This window comes from Ptychodera flava, chromosome 9, assembly GCF_041260155.1.
Source record: "Ptychodera flava strain L36383 chromosome 9, AS_Pfla_20210202, whole genome shotgun sequence".
NCBI lineage: Eukaryota > Metazoa > Hemichordata > Enteropneusta > Ptychoderidae > Ptychodera > Ptychodera flava.
Window position 1 is genome coordinate 13,342,062 of NC_091936.1, and position 27,961 is coordinate 13,370,022.

General features: G+C 37.0%; 2 protein-coding genes across 2 annotated transcripts; one reads left to right on the plus strand and one right to left on the minus strand.

Moving 5' to 3' along the window:
• Positions 1 to 3,144: 3,144 nt before the first annotated feature.
• Positions 3,145 to 7,021, plus strand: LOC139140042 (large ribosomal subunit protein uL11-like). Its single transcript, XM_070709035.1, has 5 exons — positions 3,145 to 3,343; positions 4,559 to 4,632; positions 5,189 to 5,369; positions 5,992 to 6,191; positions 6,947 to 7,021. Exons 1-5 carry the CDS (start codon positions 3,307 to 3,309, stop codon positions 6,950 to 6,952), a joined length of 498 nt encoding a protein of 165 aa, XP_070565136.1. The 5' UTR covers positions 3,145 to 3,306; the 3' UTR covers positions 6,953 to 7,021.
• A 954-nt stretch (positions 7,022 to 7,975) lies between these two features.
• Positions 7,976 to 27,833, minus strand: LOC139140040 (SPRY domain-containing protein 3-like). Its single transcript, XM_070709033.1, has 9 exons — positions 27,766 to 27,833; positions 20,743 to 20,981; positions 17,666 to 17,790; positions 16,905 to 17,055; positions 15,167 to 15,349; positions 14,538 to 14,745; positions 13,797 to 13,911; positions 12,827 to 12,986; positions 7,976 to 12,206 (listed from the first exon to the last, which is right to left on the minus strand). Exons 2-9 carry the CDS (start codon positions 20,977 to 20,979, stop codon positions 12,072 to 12,074), a joined length of 1,314 nt encoding a protein of 437 aa, XP_070565134.1. The 5' UTR covers positions 20,980 to 20,981; positions 27,766 to 27,833; the 3' UTR covers positions 7,976 to 12,071.
• Positions 27,834 to 27,961: the final 128 nt, after the last annotated feature.

Genomic DNA, 27,961 nt, shown 5'->3' on the forward strand with positions numbered 1-27,961 from the left:
AGCTCCTCAGTTTTATATACTGAGGAGCTGTTAGAATTTTTTCTATGTAGAAGTCCACCTGTTCCATCGGAAACAATAGGCTTGGACCAAACCATGGTGGTAAAAGAGTGGCATGATGCATGGCTGGTTATTTGTATGATGTCAGAATTACGGTATTTTCTCAGCTTAAAGCGTTCAATGCCAGTGCACGGGCTGAATGCTATTACCTTCAAGGGAGAGTTTAGATTAATGTACTGAAAACAAGGTAAAAAGTTGCAGAGCTGTACCATCACATGTATTGCATACTCCCACATTACTTTGTAGGAATGCCAGTTCATGTAACTTTATCATTATTTGATGACATCATGGTTTTACTTTTTATTTCGTAGAAAAATAATCAACTGGCCACGTTATTGCTATGGGTAGTGTCGTGTTATTTGCTATGACAATGGACAGCTCAATGTTCTTTGACAAGCAGAATAAATGTATGTCTTTCTGAAACCAATACAACATAAAAGCGTAGACCTCAAACTCCCCTCCCCTCCCCCATAAAACAGGTATTTGGAGTAAAATTTGAATATTTTTTCTGACATTGAGACATTCACAATGTATGTAGCTTAATGAATGTCAATGTACAGATTTGCTTTTGCCGCAAATCACTTCCTATGTTGCAGAATACAAACTTTTAAGTCAGACACTTTACTTTTCAAACATAAGCATTGAGAAGTTTGTCGTCAATGAACATGGAAGGAAGAAAAAAAACTTGAAGAACAATGAACTGAAAAGGGAAAATGCTTATTTTCATTAGCCTTGCCGGTTCTCCCAAAGTCCTGTACAATGATTGGATAGAAATAAAATTACACAATGTTGTGTACAGCCACTGACGCAACTCCAGATAAATTCAACCATTGCTCTTAGTGTACTTTAGTGAAGACTTCTTTTAAAAACCTGTCCCTACGGACACCTCTCTAATCAGGACACCTCTCTATTAAGGACAGATTTATCAAACCAAAAGTTACACTTTAAATAGAATTTCACCTGTCTATTAAGGACACCTCTCTATTAAGGACACTTTTTCCATTCCCGAGGTGTCCTTAATAGACAGGTTTCACTGTACATTCATCGTATATTTACTGTGTGTGGACTATGTAAAGCCTTTAAAATTTCCATTAAATTTGTGAACTTTTTAATGTTATGGAATATTTGCCCTGGCACTCTTTCTTGCAGTTCTACAATCCCCTTGGGGTAATATTTTTTGTCTTTATTTGTATGTGATAACTTACATGTCACAAAGTGGTGCAAATGTTAAGATAATAAAAGAAGAGTGTTGTTTTATGAAATCTGGTCAAAATATGTTTTAAATGTATATGTGCATCTATGTATGAGTGTGTGCATGGATATAGATAAATATTTACACATATACATGCTGCTATGTCTAGTATGCATATGAATAGTATATGTGTCGAAATATATGATTATACATACATGTATTTGCATATATCAAATATTTGTATATTTAAGCAATAAAGCACATCCAGCGATGGTATACGATGAGATTTTGACCAGTACATGACATATATACACGAGCAATAGCGCGTGCATGCATGAAGTGAACTTGTCAAAACAGAGTGGTATCGCTGGGTGTGCTTTATTGCTATAATATCATAAAAGCATATCAAAATTCAGGCAGGGAAAGTCAAAAAAGGATCATCGCTCAAGCCAAGAGCTCGTGTGAGTGCCAGCCATGGTATATCGTGAATATACCACTGTTCTTTTCTCGTCTTGACCAATCAGGTCGTTGTATTTCCGCCATCATTATACTGGATATAGATATATGAATAAATTTGTATATGCACATGAAATTGTGTATGTATATATAAGTTAATATATTTGTATATGTATAATTATATCATACCAGTATATTGATGGTGTAAATGCAGTGATCTGATTGGTCGAGATGTGAAATGAACCGTGGCATATTGGCAATATAGCACGGTTTGCACACGCACAAGCTTTTGGCAAGAACAAAAACCTATTTTGACGTTTCATTCCAGAATTTCAATATACCGTTATAGATCACACCCAGCAATGGTATACCATTCGATTTTGACCACTTCACTTCATATATGCACTCGCTATCACAGGTGCATAATGCTTAAACATTTGTCAATATATGATTTAATCTATATGTGCATAAAAATATAAATATGAGTAAACACAAATAAACATCTGTCAATCATTGTATAAGTAAATTATATACATTCATATATACATATACCGTATAAGAATATAAATGTGTGTGTGTGTGTGTGTATATATATATATATATATATATATATATATATATATATATATATATATATATATATATATATTTTTTTTTTTTTTTTTTTTTTTTTTTTTTTTTTTTTTTTTTGCACACACACACAAACCTGAACATACATAAACAGATTATCCCCAGTGGAACATTTGATATTAAAAATAGCAGAAATTTGATTGAAGCACACTTCCTCCACATCTGGGTGTTGCAGGTTTGGTCGTGCTCGGGCAAATCCCCATCTGTAAAAAAGAGTGATTCACAAACCGATCTGAGTATGTACCGTGCACATCTCTTCACAAGATTACCCCTGTAATATACATGATGTACATCAATACACTTCCAAATATTCTACAACAGTAGATATGGAAACGAGAACAATATTCTTGATGACACATCCTTCACAGTAAAAAAATGTCCCTATCAGTACATTTATATTGTAGAGGCAGATCTAAAGGTGAAATTGCATGATTTTCTTGTGACTTACAAAGTTTTTATCTGTATTGAGGAAGGAGCAGACAGGGTCTGTAAGCAATCTTCACCTCAGAAATTTAACTGTGTGAGTAATGGACTCCACTGGGATTTTCAAAAAATCTCTCGGCAATTCGAGTTTAACTGGAATAAGTAGTTGTATTCACAGTCACTCGTGAGCTATTCAGCTCTGGGACTATTCGCCCAATAGACGTGTGTACAAACCAAGCATAGGTACACACGTCTATGGGGCGCATAGTCCAAGAGCGGAATAGATCACAGGTGACTGTTGTTGTATTGAAAGGCAAACGGTCATGCATTGGCGTCACTCAGGGAAAAAACGAAAGTCACCCGCAATATTGCATGGGGGCGCTAGTGCCACTCGACTGTTTGAAACCGTACTCCGCGAAGCGATTTGTCTTTTCCTGTGTCGAAATAGCGGTGTAAAGTGCAACTCCTTTGGTCGTGTCCATAATCGGACTCATCCACACTTTCACCGGCTTTATTTTATCAAGTGAACGTAACAGACAAATACAACAATGCCTCCCAAGTTCGATCCAAATGCAATTCACATCGGTAAGTGTCCCTGTCATATGAAGTAGGATTGTTTTTCAACACGATGTTTACAAGTGCCGTAAAATTCAATATGGCGACTCCCATGGATCACCATCATGGGAGAACATACTTCACCATAGTTATGCTTCACCGCACTGCGATTGACATGCTTACGTTGTTCAAGCACAATACACTGTTAGGAATAAAGCTAAGATAACTGTTACTCTAACTGCTATTCCCTAGCATTGTGAATTAGGACATATGACTGAACATGAGACGTCTGTGATTGATGTTGATCTTCACGTTGAGCCTAGTCAACCTCCAATCTGAATCTTCCGAGGTTCAGTTGAATTGCTCGCATTCATCAACACGACACAGTGTAATATGTTTGATGACTGCGTATGCTTTGAAGTCCATAATTCTTGTTCTTCATGATTGCAATGATTTCTATGGTAAATTGATTCGAATGTGTCACACAACCCATCCTACTAATTACTGCCCGTCACTGCCCGTCAGGAAATTAGCCTTCCAATTACTGTAATCAGTCGATATTTCAATACCAAAGACCACTACTCTTTGTAAAAACGAACGAAATAATATTCCAAGATCCGAAAAATGTTGATTTTCGAACGAGTAGCAACGCTAATCGTGTGATCGTACATGCATCACCATTGGCCATACATACTGCCCGTCGACGTCCGACCACTGCCCGTCACTGCCGTCGGGAAATTTACCTTTCAACGACTGTAATCAGTTGATATCTCATATCAAAAACATTACTTACTATACAACCAAACAAAATTGTCGTCCCAGACCCCAACAACGTTGATTTGCGAACGAGTGGCAACGCTGATCGTAATCGATGTCCGAACACTGCCTATCATCACTGCCCGTCGAGTAGAGAACTTAGCGCTCCAATATTCACGTTAGTTCTGAGACAGGACTCGGGCATTTGGAGTAAAACAGACTCTTATTTTGTAGCTTTCTATTACATAAGTGGTCTTTGGTATTGATATATCGACAGATTACAGTAATTGGAAGGTTAATTTCCTGACGGGCAGTCGACGGGCAGTGACGGGCAGCGACGGGCAGTAATTAGTAGGACCGTCACACAACCCATCTCACACAACCGGAGGTAGCTCTCTCCTTCGCCCAATGAATGAATGAATGTGTCAATGCAAAACATTGCAGTGTATCCGAAATTCGCTGTGATTTATTCTCCATCTGTGTTTCCAGTGTACCTAAGAGCAACTGGTGGTGAAGTTGGAGCAACATCATCGTTGGCCCCGAAGATTGGTCCGCTTGGTCTTGTAAGTAAAATATTTAAATACTTTATGATACGTGTCATCGCTGCATGTTTCAGTGGTGATCGAACATTGTTACAATATCATGAGAAGGAAAAGTGTAAAGGCACTCACAAACTTGAATATTTATTGCGTTGTGGGCAATAGATACATTAATGCTAACCAGAACACTATCTAGGGTTATACAGTAGGCATTTCCTTTTAAGGCTCTCCACCACCCCCACACCACAATCAAAATTTACAGAGAGGGCTCAAATCCTCCTGAAAACATAATTTGCACTGACCTAGCTGTAGCAAGATCAATAAGCACATCATTTAGTGTGAGTCCAGACTGTGTCAGCACATATTAGGGAAAGCGTGTTATGCTTTCAGTGAAATGAATTTACTCTCTTCAATGATAATGAAAGTTGAACGCAAGCATACACACTTTCTGACTACTCTCCTGGACACAAAAAATAGTTTGTCAAGTGTTATGTCAATGTATTTGTCATCTCCTGCATGAAAATAATTTTTAATTCATCACGATAAAACCCACTTTCTCTTCCAATCCTGTTTTTGACAGTCTCCGAAAAAAGTAGGTGATGACATAGCCAAGGCGACTGGTGACTGGAAAGGTCTAAGAATCACAGTAAAACTTGTCATCCAAAACAGGCAAGCAAAAGTCGAAGTAGTTCCCAGCGCATCATCACTTGTCATTAAAGCTCTTAAAGAACCACCACGTGACAGAAAGAAGCAGAAAAATAGTAAGTTATCTGATACTTCTTTCACAATTTTGTAAGTGAGTCACAGTATTTTTGGAATGTCACAAACAGAAAACAGCATATTCAACCAAATGCAACATAGTGAATAAGAACTTGTTTATATAAAATGGTTGGTCAGACGACAGTGTGTGGTTGACTATACAGGGTTAGTAGCAGGAACATTTGATGATTTTCTTTTCACTCCTGTATCGTGTTCTATTCTCAAAGCATCTTCAGATAAACAGTATTCAGCTTGTCAACATAGCGTGTACATGTGTAGAATGCATAATTGTTGACAAGTTATAAGTCTGGACTTGAATTCAAACTTACACAATAACAGTGACTGGTACATATGCTCTGTCCACAAGCTGAAAAGTAGGTATTTTTCAACATGATTTGGAGAGTAGAACAAGAACTTGCAAATGATAGACAGGACAAAAAAGGTAAAAAAATCCTCAAAAGTTACAGTTACTGTCCTGTTAAAGCTTTCACGCATGTAAAGAGCTGAGACGGTAATAATGTCCCCAAGTATTTTGTTTGAGTGTTTCAAAGTACAAAGCATTGAAAACAATAAATGGTATGATTCAGTCTCTGTAAATACTCTCTTCTCTCTTACCATCCTCAGTTGTACACAGTGGTAACGTCACCCTAGACCAAGTTATCGATATTGCACGCATCATGAGGCCTCGTTCAATGGCACGCCATCTCTCTGGCACTGTCAAGGAAATCCTTGGAACCTGTCAGTCTGTGGGATGTACAGTGGAGGGCTGCCCACCACATGATGTCATTGAAGGCATCAATGATGGTGAATATGAAATACCAGAGGTATGGTCAGATCAGTCATAGGGTATCTTGCAAATGTACCTCAGATTTGTGTTTTGCTGTTTCACACGTTTTCTCCTGTCAAACCTGGGCCATGAAAGAGTAATTAATTGTCTTTCATCTGTAATGGGACTACAGCTTTACACCGTCCCAGGTGTAGATGCTGCAAAGTATTTGTTACAGTGGTTTGTGTTGAACCGTTGACAATACGGGAACTAGACACACTGTCTGAATTGAGGTGTTGGCGACATCAATAGAGCAACTTTGCGATAGTTAGAAAATTTTTCTGGAAGGAGGTCACGCATAGTCAAAACAACACCACGAATCCACACATATCCCACTAACTGTCCACAACTTATCATTGGCAAGCGTCATTTGTGCAGACCTGGTGGTGGTGTTTTGACTACATCTGGCCTTTCAAATTTGACCTTTTAGATATTGTCTGGTGTTACCATCCAGACCATAGTTACACCTGACAGTGTTAGCAACTCCTCAATATAGACAGCATGTCTAGTTCCTGTATTGCCAACAGTTCAATGCAAACCACTGTATATTGTCCTGAAATAGTTTCCATCCTGTAATGTAGAACTGAAGTAGGTATATTTTTTACATAAAAAATGCAAGAACTCATTTTGTAAGGGATTTCATTCATGGAGATACTTCTTTCATAGTTTAATGTCATTTATTGAATTCTACAGCCAGTACGGAATTTTATTTATGTGACATCGTTTTCTCTTCTCTTTTCTTCTTTCTTCCAGGAATAAATGTTCAAGTGAAGAATAAAATATTGCACCAGTGAAAATACTTTTGCAATAAAGTAAAAAAAATGTAAACACAGTCGTGTGTTTTGTCATTGGAGTGAAAACAGCCAAATGATAGTATGAGAATATAGTGTTGTGATAGATGGTATGCTCAGAGTGATTGGTATCAAAGTAAACATTAGAACCTGGTATTACAGCCAGTTTTGATTAAGATGAAATGTGGGATTGACTCCGTCACTTGAACTTTTCACATCCTTCTGGTATTCTCAGTTGATTCTAGAGAATGTACACAAATGACATCTGAGTTTGATTTAAGTCTTGTTGCTCAATGGCTGATATGTTATAGTTATCATTGAGCAGTTCTTTTCCAAACTCATTTGATTTCCAAATAGCTTCCTCTTTTGCATTTTTCACTCCCGCGTGCAATACATATATAGTTGACAAATTAAAAGAAGTTAATCTTACAGGCTAGAAAAATATGCATGTATGTATTATCATCCACATCAATAACTTGAGAACTGCAGCACCTGCCGTCTGAGCATTTGGTATGTAGGTGCATCATAGGATGGAGATGTGAATTTGTTCAAATGAACGTGGTGTTGAAAATATGCACACGAGGTTCAAGTAGGAAAATCAGTCAAAATGCTGAAACTTGAACCGCTTGCCAGTTTAATAATTTGTTCATAGATACCTTGTGCAAACTATACAAATTTAATCATTTTGGGGGATAAGTACCATTTTCTACGAATATTTTTTGGCCCAAAAATTTTCAGTGTGGTCATTGTTTCCATGGTAGAGAGGGGAGGACCACAGAAATGACCACAATATGATTGTGTAAAAGACCCAACTCTATATTGGATTTTAATCGGATTGTGATGAGAAACTGCATAAATATTCATGCACTCGGCATAGTCCTTGTATTGCAAAACTTCCATGGCGTCTTACCGGGTATAAACACAGACACTCAAGATGTGTGTGATGAAAGGCGAACATTAAAAGTATGTGTACAATCACACAAACTACAGGTTTCCTTTCATACAAATGCTTTATTCTGAAAAATTATTCCAAGTGTGAACACACTACTGTGCATTGTACAGTTCACAAACTGATTGGGCAGAGAAGATGACAATGAAACTTCCAAAAAAGTACAAACTTTAGCTTTCGGGACCTATCACACACAAGACAGTTTCCATCTTTTGTTGGCAAGATGGACAATTTCTTAAAACAGGGTCAGAGGAGAGATCCCACATAATTGTATCGCTATGGTATTGACTACACCAAAGCAAAAGAATTTTCACAATAATTGAAAGAATGTGATTATTGCTGTTACTTGAAGGTCAGATCAACTCCGGGCAGACTAAAAGTGTATCACATCATCAAACACCTGTATCAAATTATTGATTGATTAATTACAATGCTACAAGGATTTCATTTGTACCTTCATAAAACTTTTTAACGCGAACAAACCCTCTCATGGATTGTCATTTGAAGTGAAGTTACATTATCTTCGTATATGCTAGTGTACTACAATCCCTTTTAACTGAACCTGGACAGAAACAGGGAAAGACTAAGGATATGCTGTATTTATTGTCAAGGTAAAACCAACGTCCCACATCCAGGCATAGACCCTCGAGATTTGTTTTCTCGAGGGTTTATGATCCAGGTCAATGCAATTATTTGCACTTGACCTTGTTTTTTTTTCCTTTCGGTTATAGGTAACGTCTGACAAACTACATACATTCAGTATTGGAAACACTTGCAAAGTTGAACATTGGTCCAGTAGTACCGGTAATTGGAGATGATACATTTCTCAAAATATCAGCTTTGCTTTAATACCATGAATAATTTTTAAATGAAACAAAGTACAGTAGAGTAGTGGAATTTTTTTTGAAACAATTTTTGGTGTAGTTTTGACACCTTTGCACAACATCTTAAGATAGACTAAAGTTTTGTTTTAAACAAGTGAATACAACAGCTGCAATATTTACCGGACAAGCTGTACTACAACCGTGTCAACTTGGCTCATTTTTCCTCCGCAAACACTGTATAAAAATAACATTTTCAAATATCATACTTTGTATTTTCTGAAAGAAAGACTTTCAACGTTGCCTGTAAATTACACAATCACAATACCAGTGGGTGCATGTGCTCATGAATTACGTATACTGTTGATGACTGGTCTGTACTACATATGGTGTGCTTTAACGTCTGAATATGACAAAACAATGGAATTCAACTGTTAAATAAAATGAATGACATACACTGTGAATCTTACTATGGATGAACACTAATTTGAACAAGAACACTGAAACTTGCATGTGAAGCTTTTTAAGGATAACTACCATCTACCCTATAAACTAATTTCCCTCACCCCACTTTTATGACATCTACATGTTGGTGACGTCCCTCTGCTGTGCATATTAGGTCTATATGAAAACAAGACAAATTCATTTCATTTATTTCAATTTGTACATAAACAGTGAGAGGTCATCATGATGTTATTCATTTTTAAGTATTGAAAACGCAGCAGCCATTAGATGTAGCTTTTTCGTACTACAATGTGTTCTGGAGATGTGAAACAACAGTGATACAACTACTTGAGAACAGCGCCGCCAACGGCCAACTGCACATACATCTTGATGTGCTCTCACCTATCTACTAAATATCGAATGAATGTGGGTATAGAACACCACTGGACATTCAGGAAGACAGCTTGCAACATTTTATCTATCCGACTTAGGCTGAAGATGTCCTCTAAAGTTACTATCAGGTATCTAAAATGAGAGTATCACAACGGAATCCTACCCATTCAAAGGTAACAGCTATACATAACCCATAAAAATGATTTTTATACATCATGCAATTTGGCTTTGAGAGTCCCACATAACCTCTTCCTACTGGCTTTGCAACTTGCCTTACCCTTCCACCTGCAAGTGCGCCCTCAAAGTTTGACCTGTGTATAGAGTTTGCAAAGCTGGGCGAGTTGCATTCTGAAAGCCCCACAAGCTGTATCTTTTTGCATTTTATGTACCAAAAATATACCATCCACTCTTTAGAGTGATGTTTAAGATTCCCATTATTCAGCCATATGTTTCTTTGAAAATGCAACACTTTCAATCCTTGGATTTGGCCGATAATTCAGTTTTGTACAGTTGCAGTGACCATATATGACTTGCAAGTCGAAAATTATTTAGTTGTTAAAATCCAATTTACGATTTTATCGCCAATGTTTGAAACACATTCCGTGGTCACATTTCAGTAAGTATTTTTACATTAGTTCCTTTTGATTTCAAAAGCCATCCGATCAAAAAAATGCAAAAGATACTGCACAATCTAAAGAACCTATACACACACAGCTGAACTATTTTGGGCGCATCTGTGCATGTCAGGGCAAAGTGAATGGAGAGGCCATGAAAGAGTCTAATGTAGCATTGAAACAACACAGATTGTCAAAGTGGAAATGTCACAAAAACTGAAAGGATAAATTATTTCAAATTCCGTCCTTTCGTCCAATAAATAAGCATAGGAACATTTCCTTCTGGAAAATAAATATCACTGGTTTCCCTAATGCTTTGATAGTCTGTATTACGGAACAATCATAGAAATACAAGCATTATCAGTGCACCTAGTGCATGCATAACATCAAACTATGCACCTGGTTACATTATGTAGCACCAAACTTATACCATTATAAATTGCTAAACCTGCAACCCTGCTTTAATAGAGTTCATCTGTATTGGAAAACAATTGCAAAGTACACCCATGGGTTCATTCTTGTAAAACAGTAATAAAAATTATCAACATGGCTTTCATCATGTGATACATACAGTGTTTTTGCAATTAGAATGTGATGTAAGTGGCCGGGAAACGTTGTCACATTCTGTTACCCCTCTCAAGATTCTGGTGTTAAACAACAGGGATCCCTGGATTATGGATTCCCAGTAACATTCACCAGTGGTACCAGCATTACCCTGTTCACACCCCTAGTCCACAATCATTGTGGTGAAAAGGTCAGAGGTCAATATCTCAGTCCCGGTGATTGAGCACACCCACTAATATTCACTTGTACCCATTCCCTACAGTCTGAAAATGACAAAAGAAGTTTAAATAAACTCCCTTTGTCTTTCCATTTGCATTTGCATCTCTGAATGTCACTTGGAGCCAAACTCCCCACCTAATACCCCCCTAATTTTTACACAGACAGGGGTGTTTATTTCCATATCTGTTACCCAAAGAGAACTTCTCACAAATGTTACTGTATTATCACTGTATAATTGGCTATTCCTTAATAACTTGAGTGAAATCTACTTATGAAAGTGGCGTACTTTTCATGAACTGAGTGACCCCTCTGAGTTCAAGCTGTCAAATGAATGCTACAAGTTTCCATTTGTACCTGCGCTGGCCCTTTTGACAAGAACTCTGCAAATACCACATGAGGGAGGCAAATTGTTTCCAAGCTGACAGGGACTATCTTTGAAAACACGGCAACATCAAGAAAAAGTAATGGCTATTGATGACAAAAATAAAACAAGAAACAGATACAACACAAAGACGTTATAAACACTTCAAAATGTTAACTTTTGAGACAGATACAACTTCAAAACTGCAGAAAGCATAAGTAGGATAGAACCGCTTCTATTCAGCATGAACAAATAAAATAATTCTTAGAAAAAAAGCTAGACGACCATTCCTGTTCTGTACAGCTAAGATAATACACCGCAAATGTACATGAATTTATCAGGTATTTTCCCTCTAAAGTAATATAATTATTTTCACTTCATAGAATAATTAACTTATATAAAATCCCAAGAACATAAATTTAAAGACAAAATAGTACTAGGCATAATATATTTACATGTAAATGTAAGAACTAAATGTTCTCCTCAATTTCATGAGTATTTCTGCTCCTTCCAAGCAATAAAATATAGTAAAATATCTGTCCTTGTCACAGAAAAGACTTACAGTTGCATAAATTTTCAGTGAACATGGCAACGTTCATGACAGTAGTGAACATCCAATGGAATGGCTCGTAACAAGTTTAAGTCAAAGAAACATGTGATGACATCACTTGCTTAGTCTTGTCACATGACCCATTTCAGCAAATGGCATAAAAGGATGAGTTTCAGCCTGTCAGGGGTTTCAGATCCACTCGCACTTTTTCGTCACAGCTGAGCATTCCGATGGTAGGGAAGAAGCCACCCTGTGGTATCCTCACTTCCCGTCGGCCAACAGTTTTGCCGTTACGAGTGAAGAAAATCTGGTGAGAAAGAGATGCATGGTCAGTGTATGGTTTTAAAGCAAAACCATATCTGGATACTATGATACAAGGTAAACTGGGATATGGTTTATAAGTCTTTTCTTTGCACAGGTCTCTTCTTTTTTCTCTTCTGAAAAGCATCATTGTATCTCACATATTCCTTCATTTTTGTATTTAGCATATTCACAGAATTAAATAGATCAAGCATGTCACATGAAAGGCAGAGTTGAGTGAGCTACTACAATGTCAGATCAGCCATGCTAATGGTGACAATCTCCAAGAATAATTTTTTTACTTTGTGAAATCATAACAGTCAGATTTGTTAGATGATTTTAAAACTGTGTAGTTCTTCTTTTTACGCATTCCAACAAAAACATGACTGCCATAAGTGCTAACATTCCACATAATCTCTCTCTGTCTCTGTCTCAATCTCTCTCTCCCTCTCTCTCTCTCTCCCCCACCCACTGACACACATCAAGTATATTCAATAACTCAGTACTGAGATTTAATACCAAATGTTGGTAACTTCAGCAAGCTGCTATTGTCAACTATCGAACACACACAAACTATCATAAAGAGATTTCTTCCCAATATTTAAATTAGCTATGAATTCTATTCACCTGTACTTTGACGCCGTCTTCTTTGCCATCTTGATACCACTCTTCATCTTCTGAGCTGCTGTCTAAGTACTCTTCCAATTCATAGAAATCATTGACATGGTCGTCTTCATGACGATGGCGCTCTGGCTCTTCAGCTTTGTCGTCGTCACTTTCAACGTCACTGAAGAATCAATATTGATGAAAGTTTATGTCACCTACTCACACAGGGTACATGCTACACAAATCCATGTACAAAGAAACAGTACTTCAACTTGGGATGATATCAAAATCAATTGAAATCAAAACACATGTGTGTTTGTTTCCTAGAACCCACCCGACCCTAGAAAAACCCACCAAACCTAGACATTTGTTTTTGCATTTTCAACAAATTTCGATAAATTCTCTAAAGTTTACCATATTTAATGGGTCTCAGCCAAAGTAAAAACAAAAAATTTCCTCAGAACTACCTACCTACCATAATATAGGAGGCATGTTACCAGAAACACACACATATTTTTATTTGGAATTATTGAATCACCTCCTAGAAACATCTTGTTTTACAAAAACTTGTTTCAACCACACGTTTCCTAGAAACAAGACATTACCTTGTCTTTCCAATAGTTCAACTTACATGTACACCAAATAATTACCAGCAGACATTTAGAGAAGCTGCTCACAAGGAATTGTGAGGAATGTTCACAACAACTGACCGTTTTATGTGCTCACCTAAATTTCCTGTCCACAGGGCCACAAATCACCATTGATAAAGTTGGATTCTGGCCAAACCATGTTGGTGAAAGAGTGAATTCAGTAACGTGCATTTCTGGAAGCCAATCATTGATTTTCATTTGGGATCAAGCAAAAAACACTGTACGACAACTACTGACACTACATCAGAAAATATGGCTGAGATGGCTGTTTTACCATATATGGATATATGCAAATTAGCATTGATTGAGCAACTCTAATTGGTGGGTAACAAATCGTTTACCTTTCAGCTAGATAGTCTCTTGGAAACATGATACCACAGCCCATGAGATCACCTTTGTAACACCTTGGTCCAAATGGATCACCAATGCCACTGCCTTTGAATATTTTGCCATCGTCTGATGGAGAAAACAAAACAAGAATTGTTAGAAGAATTCATATAAAACTTTCATCAAGTTGGTATTTAGCATCAAGTTTTATTGATGCTCTGCATCAGATGTTGGTGCACTTTGCTAGTTCAATTGTGAAATTTGCATGTGTCACAAAGTGTGATCATAAAACATTTACATAAATACTTTCTGCACACAAAGACTTTTTTCAGTTTCTTTGGGTATTCAGCGAAGACAACACATTTTTGATGTGACAGGAATATCACAAGTATTAGGAAGAGCCTGTGCTGACACACAGACACTTGTAACCCTAAATGTTTACAAATAGGACTGTTAACTGCAGATCAGGCATGTGAGTAGTAGGTCTGTCTGTCTGTCTGTCTGTCTGTATGTCTGTCTACATTGACAAGAAGAGGTACTAGTTAACTTGATTCAATGGACCTTGTCAATCTATATTGACAAACTTCTGTTTTTTGTGTTTTAGCCATTGCTCATGATATGCATACATTCAGCTCCAGTTTCATCAGAGTTTCATCGAATGAGAGAGTGACTACTGAAGCTTACACTTTTTAATTTCCAACTTTAATCTGGAAATTTTGTTTTGTTTGAAAGATACCAATCATACAGCACTGTACCTGCATGATAGGCGATTGATCCCTTGTTCCAGCCAGGGTGTCTGTGTTTTGGATAGTCTCTGTGTGCTAGTCCTATGGCTATGTAACAGTTCTTCCCTGGGTCAACAATTTCTATTTCAAAATAGTGACTCGTTGGGGTCAGGGGTTTCCGGGCTTGTGCCAGGCCGACATCGGCGATACTGCGACCCCTGCCAACATACTCTAACATCTGATAAGAGGAAACGTGACAGGATTTATTAATCAGAACATCAAAATGTGAACGAAATATAGTCATAAATACATACACTACCATAAAGAAACATGTGCACATACATACAGATCAGCAATATCAGGCATTTTAAAAGTACATATAACAGACATTCATATACATACACACTGAACTGACACAAAGACATACACACACGTACATAAACATATGCACACACATATTACAACCACTAGACATACATACATTAGCTATACTGAAAATTCCACCATACATAAAGCATATGAAAGCTACAGACATATTCTATGCTATTTTTCAGGCCTACTCTTTACCACTGCATTGAGCGTTTCCTAATAGGATCAGCAGATCAGACCAAATCAGAGCAGTTATTTATTGAATATAAATCAACCAATCAAATTCTCACCAGTCCATTGACCCTGACATCATGTAACCTTGCCCAATCATCTTCACAGCTGTCAATCAGCATGTCCTCCTCAAGGTTCACCCAATCAGCATCCATGTGGAGTTTGACCTCCTCCCCGACTGAATGCATACCCACACCAGGGAACAGCCCACCGGCTGGCATCGGGGCCATCACTGTGCCGATCTGCAATCGAAACCAAACAGAACGGCCAATTACACACATGAATGAACTAGAAAATTACTCCAATGTACATCAAACGCTACTTCACTAGGAAATGGTTTTGCTGGAACGATATATAGATATACTGTACAACATGACTGCATATATTACCGTTATTTATCTTTTTGCCATTTATGTTGAACATGCATGGAAACGTTATTTTCAAATATGCACTCCTTTCAAACTTTGAAACTCCATTTCATTTACATTAATTGCTTGTAAATTTGATATTTTATAACCAATCTGATACTTGTATCATTGCATGAACAAACCTCTCTCAGCACAGCTTGCATAGCATCTCTCACTTCATTTGTTATTTTCAGCCATAGTGATATTCATTTTCAGTGAAATGCTAAACCGATGATGAATCACTCCACAAAGATACACACATATCTACTATGTGACTCATGACACTGTAAAAATATGTATTTACTGTCACACATACAATGTGATGCCCATGTTGAAGGGTGTACACTCCAATGCCATATCTATGCATATGAATATGAATCACTGAAAATATACCGAGCTCCCTTTCAGAAAGGGATCAATTATTCAAATTGTGTGAATGATACTGCAATTTTCATACAAAATGCTTTTACTTATGATGATAAAATTGTAGCAGACAGCTGATCTAGAAAAAGTAAACCTCGTGTCACATACATTATGTACATTTGTACACTGGAGTTGTATTGTTCATCTTCATTTATGGTAACATCAGAGGAAAATTTGCATAATATTAGTGAAGGAAAGGCAATTATAAAGCAACTTCAATCACATTTATTACTCTTTCTGGCCCAGTACACATAATTATCAATACTTCTGCAAGTAAATGGCTGATTTAATTGTACTGTTAATTAAATGTTAATGAGCTGCTGGCTTTTCTTCCAAACTGTGACCTCAGTGTCAAGGGCAGATTGGTTACATTGGACATTTGCCATATTGACAATCCTTTTAGTTCATGTTGGATATGTAGGAGTATAATTCTTTTTCAGCTTTTTGACAACAAACAAGGCATGTTTTCTATTAAATACATTAATTCAATATCAAACAATTTCACTGACAAGACAAATAATAAACAAAATTGAGAAACCTGGGTTTTACCGAGTATGACATATCTTAAGACAGTATATCATGAGTCAGCACATAATGTCTACATCTGAAAGTGAACTGGCAATTTTTCATTCCATGTCACGACGGAGGCTTGTCAGTTCATATTGACCTATTTTCTGAGTTTTTAGCTTATATTTGAGTCTCTTGCTATAGATTTAATCCTTACACTGACATTGACATTGGTATATCCCCATTGTTTTATATAGGGAAGGGGGATCCATATACAGGAAATGGGGGTGTGAGGGTTAAGTATCATCACAGCTTTGCCTTGGCACTGCAACATTTGATACAGTAAGATAAATAATTTTGTACAGCAGATGAGCAAATTTACGAGGCAGCGCAAATAGTGTACAGTGGTTTGCTTTTAGAATAATACGTATTACTGTCTGTGACTGCATAGATTACTCACTTCTTTCCCATTCCGTGTGAAAAACACCGGCACGTTTTGTCTGACACCTTCTTCGTAATCTAGCTCATCAAACTTGATGCCGCAACCCATTCTGTCCCCGTTGTGGCACTTCGGACCGAACGGCCGTCCGTGGCCGTTGGCCTTGAACAATCTGCAGAAACAGAAGAGAAATACCTGAGATTTGAGCAGGAGTGACTGATACATGGTGATACAGCTACAATGAATGAACACACTGTTCACTACACTGACTTTCAAGTTGAACACAGTGACTCATCCGTCCATCGGGCATCTCTCAATGGTCACGTCAGAGTCTTTCTATGATGAGATTTGAATTGCATTGACTCCGGGGCAGGGCAAGCCTTCCCAGAGTAAAGTCACTTGCTTCATTAATGAAGTTTTGATGATAAAAAAAATGAGTCTGAATGAATCACAGTGAAAGACTTGGTCATCGCAAGAGTGGACACACTCGTAACTGGATCATTGAGATGTCTACAAAGGCTGCTCATGGCTGTGTGATGAAAGAAAATGACAGAAAATTCTTGGCACTGGGATTTTAATCACCCTTCATGGGATTTTTTGAGTTGCTACCACCTGATAATCATTATAGACCTTTGAAAACGAGTAATTGGAACCAGTAGATGTCTATATTTTTAATGATAATTATCATCCACTATTTTTGTAAAGTGACTGTCTGCCTGTGGACTTCAAAATGTGATCACTTTAATCCATTCTGCAGCACACCACTACCATACTATACTTACTTTCCATCATCTGCATGGTAGCCGATAGAATCAGAAAACCACCCTGGCTGTCTTTCCAGTTTGTAATCTTTGGGTACCAAGCCCACGCCGATGGTCCCTAATTCGCCTGTGTCCACAATTTCAATCTGTAAATAATCACATATGTGTAGTCCAAAACTATAAATCAATGCATGATGTCACTTTCTGAAAGAAGAAGACTCAGAATGAGATTCTACACTGTGTAATTTCATTTTTTTTTTAACTCGAGATCTGCTTACTGAATGGTGTCTTCTGATAACCAGATTTTCATTTGAAAATACGGTACAATCTCATTAAACAATCACACAAGAGTGTAGATTGTTTTTATACATCCATGGGCTTTGTGTGTTTTACTAGTAGTCAGAATCCAAAACACTATTCTACCATAATCCATGATAATCCTAATGCAGCACAGCTCTAATTAACTGCAGCTAAAAAGTGATCACCATAAGACATGCAATCCCAGTATTACAGCTGTATATATATATATTATATATATATATATATATGTACTTCACTCTAGCACGGCATGTGAGGAAAAAAGGAAAGTTATTGCCGCATTACCTAGCTTGTGTGAAGACCGGTGGTAATAATTTACCAAATAACGGCGTTCTATGTTGAAGTTTTCTACCAGTCAAACACTGAGTCATCAGCTATAGCATATAAAATGCACATTCAATTTGTACGGATTTTTCACATGACTGGTATAATACAAGAGGTAATACCGAAACGAGAACAGTGTCACAATTTGTGTCGGTATTTACCGTTCTGAAATACAGATTTTTATTCCAAGTGGCTGCATTTTGCCCATCAAATTGAATCAATGCAGCATTATTCACTTTCACACAGTGCAGTTCCCCCATCACCGAGAGGTGGCATTGCCCCCTCGACGAAATAGCCCACTGGGCGTTTTCTCACAGATTGAATCACTGAACGCCAGCAGCCGAGACTGATTGTGTTGAATTTCCATTTGTAGCTTGGAGGAAGGCAATTTGTACAATTTGAATTTCTTTCTACCTTGACATCTCAGCATAATGAAATTGTATCTGCATTGAGATTACTCGTCAAGTCAATACAAGCATGTGCCTTGTCTTGGTTTTAATAATTCACTTATTGCCGAACAATTGGCAATCAAGCAGAAACATTGACAACTAGTATCTAGCGGGTCACAGTTTCGAGGGACAGTAATTGATAATTTTTCAGGATTTTTTGTCCTCTTCATCTACAACTTGCCAAACCCTCACAGCATGTCAAAATTCACAGCTTTTCCTCATCAGTTTACCAGAGCCATTGATAAACACACATACACAGTGCTACATATAAGATGTTTACAATACAACAATAATGTACAACTACTGTATTACAAAAAATACTGCAAATTATCAAAGGTTTTAACCATTTCAGTGCCGTAATTTTTTCCGCAAAAAGTTTAGTGCAACATTTTACCAATTTTTATGAATTTTCCTGTAATTTTTTGATAATTTTGGACCACATTGACATCACTTTTCATGGGCTACAGCTTTTGATCAAAAGCTTTGGGAAAAGCTAAGTAAGAATTGTCTGAGAATCTGAAATATACTGGCTGGATTATATTTTATAGAGGAGACAAAAATTGTCTCTGTCATTGAAAGAATTAAATGCATGTTTGCTGTCACCTGTAAAATCACTTCTCATTCCTCCAGGTACACTGGCTATACTTTAGAATTCGTCAAAGACAAAACTGCCTTTTTTTGAGGTTCAGTAAAGCTACCATGAAAATATGGCAGAGTATGCTTGTTGTTACTCAGTACTTTCTTCAAGATATATATTTCAAGTACACCACATGGCCGTGTGCAGCATTGTATCTTGCAATGAAGTAGGCCTTCTTTTGATGGACAGTTCACAGTGAATTTTGAACACTTTACCGATCAATGATAAAAAAATCTGGGTAGATTTCCTGATCATACCATAACTCCCCATAGACTGAACAGATGTGGTTTAGTTACCACACTCCTTCCATCATTTACTGCAGGATATTTCAAAATATGCAAAGACAGGTCTTCCTGTATGTGTACTTTAACAGATATGGTCAACACATTTATCGATTTCAAGCTACATCATACTATCAATCATCATTGGGAAGGAATTATCATACAGACGACAAGGCTCTGTGGACTTTTCAATTTGAATTTACCATACATTAAACCATAGCTTACAGCTACTTTTCTCTTTTCAGTTTTACAGGCCTGTGCTGTAAGATTATACGAAAAAAGACAGTATTCAAATATATTGTTCAAAATATTCACAACCATTCTCTACACATATTACTATCTGTTTCAATTGCATTGACATAGTGTAGCATGATCAAGGTGCCCTATCCACTTTGAAAGATTTTTTCCTTCCTGAATACAGAAATGAACATGAAAATAAAATATCCACATGACTTAAGAAGTTAAGTTTCTATAGCTGATAATATCAGAACTGAAAGTGATTCAGGTGCATGTACATATTTTTCCCATTTGCATTCGTTCTTCAAATACTAAACAGTGTACAGACATTATGAACACATATCTAGTATACTGGTATATATGTGAGAACGTTAACATCATAATCATAACAGCCCACACTTATTTTTTCACATGCTGGACATTTGCTATAACTTTTGATAATATTTTAATTTTTATGTTCCATGAACTAAGTTTATAATTTCCATTTGTCACAATAAAATACATTGAAATACAAGGTCTTACTTAGCCTTGCCCACACAACTCATTGTCTATGTGTACAATGTGCGATCTTTTTGTCAGTACGTAAATGTAAGAGTAAAATTCACTTGTCAACAGTAACAGTGGACCCTCTCTTGTTCAGGCCGTGTTGACAGTTTGAACACTGGGCAATATGACAACAGTTTGGGAGCAGAACGAGAATTGCACAAACACATCGAAAAGTTTTTTGAAGATACATAAAAACCTAAAGCTGTAAAATGGGATTTTAACTTTTCTTGTCCATTCAGTTTTTACATCAACAAACCCATACAACACATCTCATACATATCATAGAGAAAAACTGACCGATCTTACCTCAAAATAGCTGTGATCCGGAGTGAGGGCTTCAGCAGCAATGTATAGACCCACCCTTTGTAAATGATCCGGCTGATAGCTGAGCACATCACCATCGATATTGACTCTATCACTTCTGACTCGATCCCTGTGGATTTCGTAGTCCACAGGTTCGGCCCTCCTCAGACGGCCGCCGACGTGAATTCGCCGAATCCCGCCGTTCCTGACTTGAAGTACGAGTCCATTACCCAGCTCCATGCCTTTGCAGAGAAAACCACACAAATGCAGAGTTACAATCTGAGGGGGTTCTTTTTAAAGTCTTGCAAGAGGGGGGAGTTATCTCATCTGTAAAAGCTGTTAACACCAGTAGTATTCCCCGTTACACAAGATTACATTTAAGGCCGTACAGTCTCCATAATACATTAAAGATTTCCCCTGGGCAGACAGCAATTCACACACAGGGTGTATTTGTAATCTAATGTTTCATATGCGGTGTTCAGGCGACTCCATTTACAACCAAATATTGCATTATGGTTACACAATCATGTATCATTCAATCTCAATTAGCATCCGTCATTTTTTTTTTTTCACTCTCTCTGCAAGAGCAGAGCCACTCATCAAGGGACATGTTTCCACTGATAAACGTATTCATATACCGTCAGACACCTAATGTGTGATTCAAGAATACCTAAATGTAACACATATGTGGGATGAATAACAAGTACGTGTAACCAGGGATGATAATGAACGTTGTTATGCAGAATAGGTACATCTATTTGTATAAACACTCTAGATGTTGGCAGTTGGTCAGGTACGGCAAGTCCTATTAAGCTCTTTGATGTGTCTTTATGCCCGTCATGTACTTCTGAATCCAGCTATGCAAAACGGAAGATTTTCTGTGCCACAGTGCACGAGGATCAGTCAAATTAAATGCAGTGTTGTGCATGATCAACTTGAGTTGTTATGGAAACCAAAATACATGTAATGCAGATGAAACATCGTTATACTCAGAGATGGAGACAAAAGTGAAAACATGGCCTTCATCCTTTTCAGGAAAAAAAACCAACCTAATTTACACTTGTACGGATGCAGACCACAGCTCTTTGTTGATTTAAAAGTGGTTACCATGCCAACAGATGTGAATGATGGTTTCCCCTGGCAACCCTGCACTGGCATGTCATCTCTGAATGTTAACTCCATGGATACAAGGGAGTAAGTTGAGTAATGATGCACAAATCTGTTCAAGCTGGTTTCATGACGCCCCATCAATTCTAATGCTTTAGTACTCCTGAAATATCACTACAGAGATGCTGGATTCAAATTGCTGGGCAACAATTCCCAGCGAGAATATTTTTTAATAAATTGAAAAGCGGACTAAAAATTGAACTGGTGAATAAAATAAATATAAAAGTAAAGTTGCAAATATGTACAGGCACCACACACTGTCCAGTATCACACTTCTGGAAATGACAAAGACAAGTATGTCTAAGCTACTAAAAATTTACTTTAAAAATGCCTTTCAGTACTCGGTACAGAGTAGGTACGGTACATGAATAATATACAGTGAAAGTATTGATTATTCACTGGGATTTAATTTCACAATTTTCGCTGATAGATGAATTCCGCTAAATTAAATCCCAGTGAAGGTGCTTAATAGCAATTGTAGACTCTTTTTTAGGGTCTATGTAGCAATAGATTATGCTGTTTTACTTACGAATCAGTGAATTTAAATCCCAGTGAAAATGTTAATTATCGATAGATTCAATCGTTTTAATGACAAGTAAATCAATTTACTAGAATCCCAAAACAGTGAAATTAAATTCCAGTGAAAATTAATGCCGTCACAGTACACAAGTTTCTTTAGACAGTTGGACTTAGTTACCTACAAAAACAAACCACTGTTTTGAAATAACATGTGTCATTTCTGAAATAAACAAGTCATCGTTGATGACACAGTCCCCACTTGTTAATGGGTACTTTGATTACAGGTCCTCAGAGAGGATAGAGTCCTATTCATTAGGTCTGTGATAAATATACTTTGATACAGATGGCACTCAATGGCCAAGAATGAGTTCCATGGTGATGAAAACATAAAACCAATGTAGGCCACTATCCTAAAGGTCATTAAATGAGTCAACTGGGAATTAGTTGACAGGATGTTGCAAAACATTTTTTCATACTATCCTAACACTAATAGATTATCACCGGTACCATATTTCATAAAGTTTAATGCAGTATTTACAACACTATGAGATCAACATCTGTGTCAAGTTTCATCAAATTTGACGTTGTATTTGTGGATATATCACTCTAAGTCTAATTAGGAAAGTTCATTACATATGCAATTACAAATTAATTAAAATGACACTGATAAATGTCTTTTTCACTGTTAAAGCAATGTGAGCTTAACATCTGTACAAAGTGTCATGAAATTTGATGCAGTATTTCCAACTTTGAATAAAATCAGTTGAGATATGCCTGAATTATGGCTCTGTACACGATAAAATCGTAACAAAATGGCCGCACAGCAGCCATATTGGATCATATCACAAAACAAATTGACATGCATATCTATGACATTGGTCAATGTCCTTGTACCAACTTTGAATAAATTCGGTTGAAATATGTCTCAGTTACGGCACTGTACATGAAAAATCGTAATAAAATGGCCGCCTGGCGGCCATATTGGATCGTATCACAAAACAAATCAACATGCATATATATGACATAGGTCAATGTCCTTGTACCAACTTTGAATAAAATCGGTTGAGATATGCCTGAGTTATGGCTCTGTACATGAAAAAATCATAACAAAATGGCCGCCTGGCGGCCATACTGGATCGTATCACAAAACAAATTGATGTGCATATCTAAGACATTGGTCAATGTCCTTGTACCAACTTTGAATAGAATCGGTTGAGATATGCCTGAGTTATGGCTCTGTACATGAAAAAATCGTAATAAAATGGCCACCTGGCGGCCATATTGGATCGTATCACAAAACAAACTGACGTGCATATATATGACATTGGTCAATGTCCTTGTACCAACTTTGAATAAAATCGGTTGAAACATGTCTGAGTTATGGCTCTGTACATGAAAAAATTGTAATAAAATGGCCGCCTGGCGGCCATATTGGATCGTATCAGAAAACAAATCGACGTGCATCTGTATGACATATGAAGTAATCCTTGTACCAAGTTTGAATGAAATTGCTCCAGGCATCTCTGAGATATCTGCGTGAACGGATGCACGGACGCACGCACGCACGGACGCACGGACATGACCAAACCTATAAGTCCCCCCGGACGGTGTCCGGGGGACTAACAAAGATGCATTCTGGGATTTCACGCATAGGGTGCTTGCTGCGCATACATGTACATTTCAAATGTGATCAACAACTCATCATGACTTTCAAAACTCATCTTCAGTCTAAGATTTCTTGTTGGAGTCTAAAGTTGTAATACAATTATGACTATTTCAACAGTCCCACAAGACACTACAATATGATTCTTTCCATGCTCAACAGCATACATTCAGTATGTTGCAAGCTTTAACAAAATCTACATGTAAATGTAAATGTATTTCTCATCTTGGCATCATGCTGAACTGAGTTTTTTTCTGTATCAACTTCCTCTCCATGCCATGAAATCATCTGAAAACACTGCAGCTACAATGACTGACAATATGAAACCACAACCTATTCTCCAGCTGGTTTCCTTGAACCAATTTAATCCATTTAAATTTCCATTTACCAGACAGACAATGTGGCGAGGCTGCATTACCCAGACGGCAATACAATTACATCTTCCTATGCATGTTGCGATTCAATAATGTTATATAGTATCGATCAAAACAGAGATAAAGTCATGAGCGATAAGGGAACTGCATATCCAATTTAGAGGATTACCGGATATTATCCCCTACCTCGTTGTTCAGAGCCTGCCAAGAGTGTTGTTCAAAAAATTTATGAACCATGAATTTCTACACACCAGGAGCCGTATGAAAAAGCTTCGCTCTTTCCACAGACATGATTATTGAAATACTCCTTAGAAAAAAGGGGTGAATATTTTGGGTGTTTTAATTCCCCGTGATATGTAACAGTAGATCTTAATATGTCAGTGAAAGATGGTAGAAGCTAATGTTGGCATTTCAACAAGTCTTAGAGTAAAATATCATTGATATCATTGAAATCATAGACAGTCTCACTTCTACTGTCTATGTTGAAATACACAGAACAACCTGCACTTCTAATATTTTAGTTTTGATGTAAAATTAAAATAATAAGTGAATCATTATGTATAGTGGTCAAGGATGAATTTTTGTATCAACCACAGCAAATTATCTTCCTTCATACATTTTGCCATAAAAGTTTCTAGCCTAAAGTAATGACAACAAATATATGCAAAGTGAAAGTATATCTTCACTGTTCTAGGCACACACATTTATTCCTGATGTAACTTGCAACAAATGGCTGTGGTTTGTCAATGATTTACGACATCAAACTGTGAGCTAAAATTCATTGCTCCTCTAAAGAGAACTAAATATGCAGTTGGCAAGGGAATGTTGACCTTTGCTACATTTTTATACCTATATGGAAATTCATTGTGCAAACAATACCTACTTTAATACAGTACAAACTATTTCAGAGATCTCCTTGTATACCATAAAATTACTGTCAGTGACTTTATAGGAAACAACTGGTGCAGAATATACAATATTATTATTTTCATTAACACTTTTTAGTTTATTTCCTTTACATTTACGATTTTATTTTATTTTAGACTGCTTTTATGAGTTTGTCTTATATTATCTTTTCCATGTTGACAAGTATGCAACACTTAACTTTAAAGCCAGTGTACTTTGGACATTTGATGTTTGGCACAGTATTTAATCTCACTGACACAAGCAGCATTTTTATTTCATGGTTTACAAAATTAATTTTGAAATGATCATTAGCATGTTCACAGTGTACATGTATGTATATCTATATTGCAATACAAATGTAATGAAATAATTCTTAGGAGTTGGCCTAAACAAGTCTAGGAAGATGGCATAAATTTGTTAATTTGTAGACTGAAAGAGGGTAAAATCCAATCCCAGCACCTAATCTCTCAGGTATATTTCATTTAGTTTGAGAAAAACTCCATTTCAGGGACAAATGTTTGGACTTTCAAATTTTTACAATACCTTTCTGATCTGCCACAGTCTAATTTTGAAGCTTCTGGAGTAATTAGAATTTTTATCACCTTGGATAATATGTAAAAATCAAAAATTTCATTTTTTTTCATAGAGTTAACATTTTGAATCTTAAATATTTGGTGAATTTGAGTAATTTGTTTGAGAGATAGCAAAATTTGCAGGTGACCCTACAGTTTTATTCTTGATTTCGAAAGATTGAAAGATTCCATATGGAAAGCTATACCACTTGTAAAATGATGCCGGTTGTGATGAGATGATGGTGAAATATGAACTTGGCAGGAACTCAATCATGACAATATTGTCTATTGTACCATTACCACACCACCTTGAGTATCTTGTGACCTTGTACTATTCTGTAGAGGAAGAACTAATCTAATAGCTAGGCATCAATAAGTTAAAGAGAAGTTTACCAAGGCGAATTTTTTAATGTGTGCTAACTATGGGGTCACTTCTTACTGAAAAGCTATTTTTGCCCTTCATGACTCTTGCGATTTTTTACAAAACCAGACAAAAAATAGTGGCAGAAGTTGCAGTTTAGGGCTTCATCAACACTGTATTTTGAATCATGGGAAAAAGCAACAAGCTTTCATCACTTGATATTGCAGGGACCAGCTTCTGATGGGTATGGTATTGTCCACTCAAGTTCATGCCAGGTCGTGCGTATTTGCATAACATAAAAAATTGTTATGCAAATACACACAGCCTACATGCCTACCACTCCAGGTTACATTAACATATTTGCTGTACAGGCAGACAGAGAAAAGAAAGCTTAACAATGTTTAAGATTCAAGAATATGAAAGGATTTTGACCAAATCACAATGATACTAAACAACGTTTTTGCAAAACTTTTGTAATTAGACATTTGTTTGACACACTGATGCTATGCTAAAAAGGATGTTACATTTAGTATTTATTGCTTTCTCGTGCAATTTGACAAGTTCAAAATTGTAATGGAAATCCAGCAGGCCTCACACATGAATTTTTTTTGCTAATTTATGCAGGTTCCCCAACCATGGAGGAAATCACGACTGTCAAAACTTTGATTCAAGCCTATAACTTCTTGATTGTGTACAAACAGCCCAGTCGTGGTCATATGATAAACAAAAGACTTTGATTGAGCCTACGTTTATGGTGATTTTATCCTCAATTGAACTATTAGCACGCATTCGCAATCAGACTATGCAGAGCACGTACACATAACACGTGATCTCGATTTGATGTTAACCAGTCACTGAGTCAGACTCAGAATACAGTGGGTGCTGTTCGAATTTGTAAACATGTCAGCATTTAAAACCTACTATGGCGTCATTCAATGCCATATTTTAGAAAGTCACAATAGGAGAGCTGGATGTAGTCAATACAAGATTGTAGATCAGTCAATTTTATACTTTAACAGCGAAGTGACGTAAACTGAGCTTCTTACACTTCTAATTGCAACAGCACAGTGACGTGAACACAGATAAATCGTTCAACTTGTACTTGGTGTCATTTGGCATCTATCCGAAACCAATTCTGTACCTTGGAGACAGCAACTCGAGCATACCTCATGCCGTAACATATACCTTGTGATTACTATACAACAGATGTTATGAGTGAACGCAATGCAATTACTGGAGATAGCCGTAGCATGTGTACATATATATATGAATCTACGTACAGTATAAAAATAGCATTTACGGAGCAGTTTAACTTCCGGGTTCCAACAGTCACAATACTTTGTGCAATCGGTTGAGTGTCAGGTGGACTTGTCATATCCAGCCGATCTAGACCAGCTTTTTCAACATTAGGGTTGAGCAATATCGATTGTGGTCGTTTTCTTAGAAGTGTATGCTCATATTTACCTGAGTCTCACATGGACGGCGGAGCAAATGTTGTTCTTCGTGGTATCGTCAACGTCGTAAATGGGCATGCGCGAATAAAATTTGCTGTCTCGTAATTTGCGAGAGGAAAACGGGGTTCTAATTTTAGACCTTCCATGAACACGTGAACTCTCCAAAGCGGCTGTTGGGGATAAATTAAAACAAATAAGGACAGTGT